The 8,985-nt window shown below is 38.4% G+C and overlaps 1 protein-coding gene across 1 annotated transcript; it reads left to right on the top strand.

Annotated features, from left to right (window-relative positions):
* The first annotated feature begins 7,322 nt into the window (after window positions 1-7,322).
* On the top strand, window positions 7,323-8,241 carry LOC117282994. Its single transcript, XM_033754972.1, has 2 exons — window positions 7,323-7,607; window positions 7,868-8,241. Exons 1-2 carry the CDS (start codon window positions 7,452-7,454, stop codon window positions 8,192-8,194), a joined length of 483 nt encoding a protein of 160 aa, XP_033610863.1. The 5' UTR covers window positions 7,323-7,451; the 3' UTR covers window positions 8,195-8,241.
* The last annotated feature ends 744 nt before the right edge of the window (window positions 8,242-8,985 follow it).

Genomic DNA, 8,985 nt, shown 5'->3' with positions numbered 1-8,985 from the left:
AAAAAAAAAAAGGACGATGGATTATGTCCAAAACCATGACAATTGTCCTATCTCGTTATTAAATTTTATTACTTTGAAAGTATACACAAGTCAGCATAGGTGGTTTGGCCATCAATATGCAGAATGTAGGCTTTCCCCTCACAGTCACACAATCATATCCGCCCTCTTTTATGCTGGGTATGCTGTTTGTTATCTTTAATCATCCAACATATCATCACGATTCCACCACTTTAGGGATTTGACAACAGTGAAACTGCTGTGCTGTCGCCCTAAGTTCAGTTCTAAAAATTGGACTTAATGACGGAAGCATATCAATTTCATCAGGAATTTTAGAGTCACCTGAAGAGGACTAACATTGATCGAAACATATAGTGTGCACATATCGATGATGCAGAAGAGATTCTAACGTTCAAAACTTTTAAAGGTTTTCAAATACAAGTTGCATATGAGACATAATAACAACAGTGGTGTGCAACATGATGCTACGATATTATGATTAAAAAGTATTGTAAGTGGATAAATGAACCATAAAAAAGGCCATAAATGAAATAATGGATGGATCACTGTCCATAAGAGGAACTTCTCAAGTAATTTGTGTGACATACACTACGTTGAAAAAAAAAAAAGGGGTAACATGTACCGAGTTTCTTTCAGTTGGATTACGTCCACCCGTGGGAAAGTCTTCAATTCCGATCAAGCCCAAGTCCAAGTCACATTGCGACTGATTATCAGTCAGTCAGTAAGTCTTGGTGTCGAGCCCCAGATATATTTATTACTTTTTGGCATTTACGGTCTTGTTTTTGTGGGGCGCCCTCTCTAACGAGAGGACGGGTCTGCCTTTTGTATATGATGCTGGCCCTTGCCAGTGCAGTCTTTGTCGGGTCTGAGTCCCTTGGAACTCGCGACCATATTTTACTGTCTCAGAATTGAGACTTCCATTTTCGTCGCCTCTTACGACTCGCAGGGTCACGGTGGAGGTATTCGACCCCGCCTCCAAACGGGGGAATTCCGATCAAGAAACTCTTTGAGTAAATGAGTCATGTTACCTGGAGCTCGAAGAGTGAAGACGTGAACACATAAGCTGGTGATTCGTTACCAGGATACGCCTAGATAAAACATTATACAGGTGTAACCATTGTTAAGAGCGATAACCTAGCAACGAATAGTGAAAGCGGACTGAGAAGACTTATTGTTGTGTTAGAATATAATAATTAATTTTTTTTCCTACTGAAACTGCAGAAAAAATGATAAACTACCTTTCTGTTAGGCGTTCGGCATGTGGACAGCACCGAAACTGGGTCGTAATATAGACCCACAGCAATTCACAGGCCCAGTACCACCATACCAATTCCAGCAAACCAGCTACAATATAATACTTTTGGAATCGGCTTTTACATTTGAAAGGACTGGTTTGGACCAATCGGCTGACCAGGTTAGACGGCAGCGTATTAGTTGGCGGAAGCAGACTCAAATAACGTTAGGGAGGGGAGAAGGACATTGCAGGAGTCGATCGCTTTCGAGCCTTTATGAGATTAATAAAATCTGGGGCTTTTTCTTGCATGAGCGGAGAGACTGAACAAGGAGGGAGTAAATAGCCTATTTTAGCTTGTTGGTCACTTACTAGAAAATAATGTACTGTTAGATAAACCCCAAAAGATTAACGACATGGACGAGTCAGGATTCGCTGACATGTCCTTTACGTGTGGAAAATTGGGGTACGCGGTAGCGTAGTTGGTTGAAGCACTATGCTGCATGCCGGAAGGTCGCGGGTTCAAGTCCCGATGAGGTCATTGGATTTTTTTCTCAATTGACGCAATCCTTCCAGCCGCACTATGGCCCTGGGGTCGACTCGGCCTCAGAAATGAGTACCAGGAATATTCTTGGGGGCAAAGGGCGGCCGGCGCGTAAGGCTGACAACCTTGCCGCCATCTATGAGCCTCAACATCTCACAACCTTAGGGGCCTCCGCGGCGTGTTACAGGGATACCTTTACTTTAGTTACATGTGGAAAATTTGTTTGAAATTATCGTACTCTATTGTAATCAGGACTGTACCACTGCAGTACAATCCCGATCATTTTTACACATTTAAATGCGTACTATTATCGAATACGTCTTTCATTTTCGTATAATTCTGATACAGCGTTCCTGTGTGTAATACGTCCTATTTTAGATGTAAGGACCTTGATTAAAACATTGTTGCTTTCGAAATCTGAGCACCAAAACAACGATGAATGATCAGAATTGTACCACCGTACCCTGTGTAACATATTGTGATATGACGTCTGACGACCGGAATAGTGGAGCCAGGGGAGACGACCATTGCTAGGCAACGACTTAGTAAATACGTTTCCGAGGCAACGGATACATAGGCAACAATACAGGAAATGTTGGAAACAGCGTTTTCTATACGGTCAGTGCCTAGTTAGGCATTGGCTACTGCAGACGGTTGTAAATCACAAAAATTGGAGGCATAGGGATCAACATTGTTAAAGCAGCTACCAAGCGACGACCAGTGAAGACGTAGAAGAACGAGAAGACTTCTTGTGCTGTAGTTGTTTGTAGAGGGTGTAAATTAGTGAAAGTGTTAAAACAATTTGTGGTTGCACATAATCGGCATTCAGTGAATTCATTTATCAAGCCAAGCCCCATGTCTAGTAACTAAAACGTGACAATATAAAATGATTACATTAAGAAACATCATGATGCATTTCAGGAATTGTACAAGTACACAGAACATGAGAGTGTTGTTCTTAGCCATAGTATTTATAGCACAGACCTGTGGTCTGCAATTTTTCACAATTTACTTGAAGTACCTGAACTTCTCAGCCATTCAAGTGGGCATTATTCGTGCAAGCCAAACTTGGATATCCATGCTATTAAACCCTGCATGGTTGTTCATAACAAAACGTCTTCAATCTATAAGACGGAAGAAATTCGTTATATTCATGTTTCTTGTTGTCATCATTGCGTTACATCTCTGCTTAACATTCCTTCCCCAGTCCAGTACACTACAAGATGTGACTCATTGTCAAAAACATACATCACATCCATTAAAGGAAAAACAACTCAAACATCATGCTGACAAAGAGTATGACCACTTCAAACCAATGCTACAAGTACCTTCTCATACTGCCAATGTCACGGTGATTAAAACAACGTCCAGTCCCTTAAACAGGACTCTACCAAAAATAAATTCTGAACACAATGAATTAATTTTACATGAAAAATCAGTTCCTCAGAATGTTAGTATTGATGAGGTGCAGGATGTCAGTATAGAACAGACACCTATTCCAGTATTAGACAAGGATGAAACCTACCAGAGTTCAGAAGTTTTCCCACAAAAAACAAATAATGTAGCAGGTCATAACACCCCTATTCATAAAACATGGCATTTCAGGAGACATTCACCACAATATGAACCATGGAATGCTTATTCAAATAAGAAAATTCATAATCTTAAACATTCAGAGGAAGGAAAAGTTCCTAATATTTTGGAAAGGAATAAGGCAGAAGACGTAAAGTTTCATGAAACATGGGTTCCAAAGCATGCAAACATTCCTTCAGTTCAGCATAAAAATGTAAGAAAGTATTATGCACAAGACAGTAGTTTCAGTGGCTCACACATAACATCAAAAAGAAGAAATCTGGAAGACAGTTTTAGTGATGAACAGTCAACCAGTAGACTACAAGAAGACATTGTAGAAGGGATGGGAGATCCCGTAGAAAGTGCTCAAGAATCTGAGAATCAAATAAACATTTCCAGCAAGAGAAAACATCAAGATCTTCCTCAACTTCTCATGCGGTACAAAAGTGGAAGAAAAATGAAAGAAGCGGGACACAAGGAAGTCTCCTTACCTATATCTGGGGAAGTGACTAATTTGTTAGGAGCAAGAATGATCCATAAAAATATGAAGCAAGATAAAGAGTTTGATCCTCAGGAGAGACATCTAAGAAGAAAACATGTCCCAAAATCTAAGGCATCTAAGTCACAAGAAGAAGAAGAGTTTAGTAAAAATGTAATGAATGAACTTATCATACAACAACCAGTACAGCACACAGTAAAGCACTATGACAAGAATAATAAAATACATAAAAGAGATGTTACATCACAAACTCTAAAGTATAATGAAACGAGGGAAACAAACATTGAATTCTCTATGCAAGACCCTATAAGAGAATTGATGAATGTAACGTCTTCAGAATCTGGACATAATGACACAGACCTTCAGGTGGAAAAAATCATTATGCCACGCTCAGACAAAAATACTTCCATGCATCTGTGGAATATTGCTGTCATAAAAAAACTTCCTGACTATTCGTCCACAACTTTTATTGTCGTTTTGATACTATCTATCTTAGTATGTGTGTTTTATAGAGCTATCGCAACAACCATGAATCAGATTCTTCAGTGCGAGGAGACTGTCTTAGCTTCAAGCAACATGCCACTGACATCATCATATCAGCATGTCTTTACCCTCATGGCCTGGGGAGTGTGTGGATGCCTCATTTTGCCAATATTCGTTCTGGCTGCACAATGTTCATACCAGCCCAAAGTGTTTCTTCTGTTTTCTGCTGGATTATTCGTGATTAATTTGTTGATTATATTTATGCTTCAACTGCCAGAAAGACGCTTGCACTGGACGCCATGGGGCTCTGAGAATAAGGGAGAGAGAGGGCAGACATCATTTCTACAGAAGTAAGCAAAAGGAAACTGTATTGTTATATATGTTTTTATTTGTTGCAAGATGCCCTCATTCCTGATAAATATCTACTTTCATGTAAGATTTGAGGTTTTCACGGCGGTGACTATGAAAAATTAGAAATCTGCAAGCGAGGAGACTGTGAGAACCGATACAAGCAGACTGTTCCTTCTACCCTTAAGATGGAGGCGATACATTCCTCCGAAACGTCGGTTAACACCACATTTACACAGTGCCATCCCAGAAGACTGCTTTATTCATATACTTTCATGTTCATCAATGGTTTTAGACTGCATAAAATGTTCTTCTTTGAGCTTCCTCTGGTGATTCCAAAATTTCCATTTCATCAACATTATAAACATAAAAACTATTTCGCTTTTGTCTGCTTGTCTTCATAATCATTCACATTTAATCTGATTTCTCTCTGCACAATTTTTCGTGTAGCCCTATTTCCTTTTTCCGCTGTTGTCTCGCATCTCTGATCAAACCAATTATTTGTCCATCTTTGCTCATGACCGATCACAACCTTCTCAGCTAACTCTTGTTACTCTTTTGACACACTGCCACTATAACCACTCTGCTGCTCTTCTCCCATTCAACAATTCAACAATAACTTTCCAACTTCCTGCCTGTATCTGCCCATAATCCACTTATCTTTTAGCTTTTCAATGTCATATTACTTCTATTTCCCCCAAAACGTTCTCCAATGTAATATTCTACATCCATACCCTATTTCCTTGTAATTGTTGTAGTTGTTAATCCTATTTGGTTTGTATTCATTGTGGTAGGATGTCCTTATTGTTGTGTTTTGTGTATTGTGTTTTGTTTGAACGTGTTGTCACTTAGTGTAATGTGTGTTACTTGTCTGTTGTGTCCTATTGTGTACTACTGCCACCGGGCTAAAACCCAATTGCAGTATAATAAATAATAATAATAAATACTCAATACATACCAAAAATAGGCTTGCATCACAGCTTGACACTCTACAGCTTCTCATATCACTAATATCTGTTGTGTATCTTTCATCTGTCAACACATGGTCAGTCTGATCTTTGGTAAAACTATCTGGTGATGACGATTTCTTTATGTACCAATATCTTATTTTGTGGAAAGTTTGTACTCACAATCATTTTATTGCTGATAGCAAAATCAATAGCTCTGAACGCATTATTGTTGATATATCATGCAAACTTCATCTTCCAGTAGCTGGTTGAAATATCCCCTCTTGATCAGTCTTTGCATTCAGATTATCCATTATAATTTTTGGGTCATGTGCAGGTACTTTGTGATTGGGTTGTATCAAGTTTGTCTTAGAAGTAAGAAGTGCAAAAGTATGTTATCCCTGTATTCTTTAACCTCCTTCTTACACTTAAAACAGACAATGCTTCATTAACTAGCTCCGAGCCAATCACCTTACAATTATATTTCTTATTAACCAAGAATCCTATGCCAAACATATTATTATGCATAATTTCACTATGATATATAGTAGAATTCCCTGTATCCAATATTCAGACATCTTTCCACCTGAAGAAAGCAGTCTTCTGGGATTTGGCACCGAGTATATGTGGTGTTAACCGACGTTTCGGAGGAACGTATCGCCTCCATCTTCAGGGTAGAAGAAAAAATATATAAGAAATCTGCAAGCAAAGTGACCGTGAGAACCGGTAAAAGCAGTCACCGCCGTGAAAGCCTCAAATCTTACATCTTTCCATCTATGAAGAAAGCAGTCTTCTGGGGTGTGGTACCATGTAGATGTGCTTGTACTGGTTCTCACGGTCTCTTCGCTTGCGGATTTTCTTATTTCTCCTTCTACCCTGAAGATGAAGGAGATACGTTCCTCTGAAATGTCGGTTAACACCACATCTACACGGTGCCACATCCCAGAAGACTGCTTTCTTCATAGTCACCGCTGTGAAAACCTCAAATCTTACATCTTTCCATCTAGTTTCTTGATTTGTTGCAAGAGCAGTGCTGCATTTCTCTAATTTCAATTTGAATTGACTTAATGCTTCTATCTTGAATAGTTTTAGGGCGTTTCAAATATTTATAGAATAATAGTTTCAACTGAAACTGCAACAGAGTTGCCATAGGCAAAAGTAATTTCAATCTTTGCTGTACTATTGTACAAGTCATCTTCATATACTGCTGTACAAATTGCAGTGTTCATCATTAAAAGATAGGCATTGTATGTTTATTCTAATTACATATGCTGTAAATGTGTGTTAATTTGATTGTTAATTAGTGAACACCCACTGAGAAATCAACAGGAGGAAGCATGGTTTGTTTTACTTTTGAACTTGCCCTACTCCTCTCCCCTCCCCATATTCCTTTCCAGGCCTACATGTTATCAAATGATGCATCAGAGCCAATGTTTAAAGCCATCTCCCATGAATAACACTACAATAGTCTGCTTTACATGCACTTCCACTTCACATACCCACATCAAAATGTTATCAATACTCACAGAACAGGCATGATACACTGAAACATGACCTTATATATAACTTACAATCATACAGTGTTCTAACACTTGACAGTTCGTTGTTACAGTACTCTGATGCTATATAATTACAATGATAAATCTCACGCTTACAAAACTTTTTTATACATATGGAATTATTGCTTATTTGTGATTTAAAAATATGTAAATGTGCAGTTCTAAGTTTTAAACTTGTTCCTCTCATACCAAAATTGTTTGTTTTTGCAGGTTTGGATACGGTGTTTCAATATTTTTCACTAGCTTTGCCATGGCTTGCAACTTGGAGTATATTCTGTGGCACATTGAAACCCTGCATGGTTTCTCATATAATTACCAGTTACTCTATGGCAGCTATGTTGCAATTGCGGCATTTACTGAAGCCCTAATAACATTGTGGATGCAGAAAAAACATTTATATGATCAGGTATGTTGTTATAACATGCTACCAGGCATTATGTGTGTGCGTGTACATGTGTGTGTTGGCTGTAAAAAATGAAGAACATTCTTCTGATTAAGAACTGGTATCAGGCCCTGGTCACTACTAATTGGATGCTACAGTCAAAGCTCCTTCACATAAATTAATGTGTAACTCCATAAGAGGCATTGATATGTTGTGTGTTATTGCTTTATTATTATTGATCTATAATCTAGAGAGTCATGGGATCATCTTATATTTTTCCTTAGGATAACACAGACTCTGGATGCCAAAATACTCTTAATGCAGCTGAAGATGGAGTCTGGGGAATTGGTATATTCCTGCTTGGTCTTCACTTTTTGGCTGCCTCTTTTCTGCATTCAGCATGGCAGACAGTGTTCCTAGGAATTATACAGGGTTGCAGTGCTGCAATTTTTACCACTAGAACAACTTCTGGTTGGTGGGCACTGGGCTATGGTATAGGAAGTCTGGTTGGAGGGATTGTGGTTGAAGATTCTGGAACACACTGGTTGTTCTGGGTGATCGCTATCAGCATACTTTTCTGGAGTCAAATAATCATTGTGTGTAAAGGGTGAGTACCATACTTTGTACTAAAGCCTGATATAATTTTCAGTGATGGAAATGAATGAAAGCATGACTAGATTTAATATAGATTTGAAAGGAATGCAGACATTTTGGAAAATCATACATAATTTACACCTTTATATAATAGAAGGTTCTTACCACAATTTAAATACTATAATTGTCATGATTCACTTACTAGCATTTACAACATAGATGTGATTTTAGAACCAAGTGAAAGTTTAATAAACTTTGGCCCCAATATATTAAAATAACAGAAATAAGAATAAAGTTTCAAATTGGCTGTTTCATGATTAAAAAATTAAGAGAAAGGCTTTCAGTTTTAGAACTGGCAGATCTGAAGGTTTTCAGTGGGAACGCTAATATTGTCACGTCGATGGGTGACTAAAGACGGGGTTCTTATTGGTAATTGGATTTATTGGATACTTACAGGTCTAACTACAAATAATTATAACTCTGTTACTGATTTTCATACTACAAAGCACTTCACACTAATCTCTTCACTTCACTTAATGGATTTATAACACAGAAACTATAAAAGTCTCCCTAAATCACACACTCTCAATGCCACTGAACTATAGCACACATAAAGTCTGCAAATCACACGTTAAATCTTCACAGGCTGATTTCTTGCATCTATTTTCAGCATAATATTTTTGCATTAAAATTAAGCTTACTTTTGGGGTCGCGCCATAGCCCAAGCGGTTAGTCGCTGGCTTCCCACCTCGGAGGCCAGAGTTCGATCCCTGGTCTAGTCAAGTGGGATTTGTGGTGGACAAAGTGG

The sequence above is a fragment of the Cryptotermes secundus genome, unplaced genomic scaffold (genome assembly GCF_002891405.2).
Source record: "Cryptotermes secundus unplaced genomic scaffold, Csec_1.0 scaffold246, whole genome shotgun sequence".
NCBI classification, from domain to species: domain Eukaryota; kingdom Metazoa; phylum Arthropoda; class Insecta; order Blattodea; family Kalotermitidae; genus Cryptotermes; species Cryptotermes secundus.
This window is presented reverse-complemented; position numbering and strand designations above follow the sequence as displayed.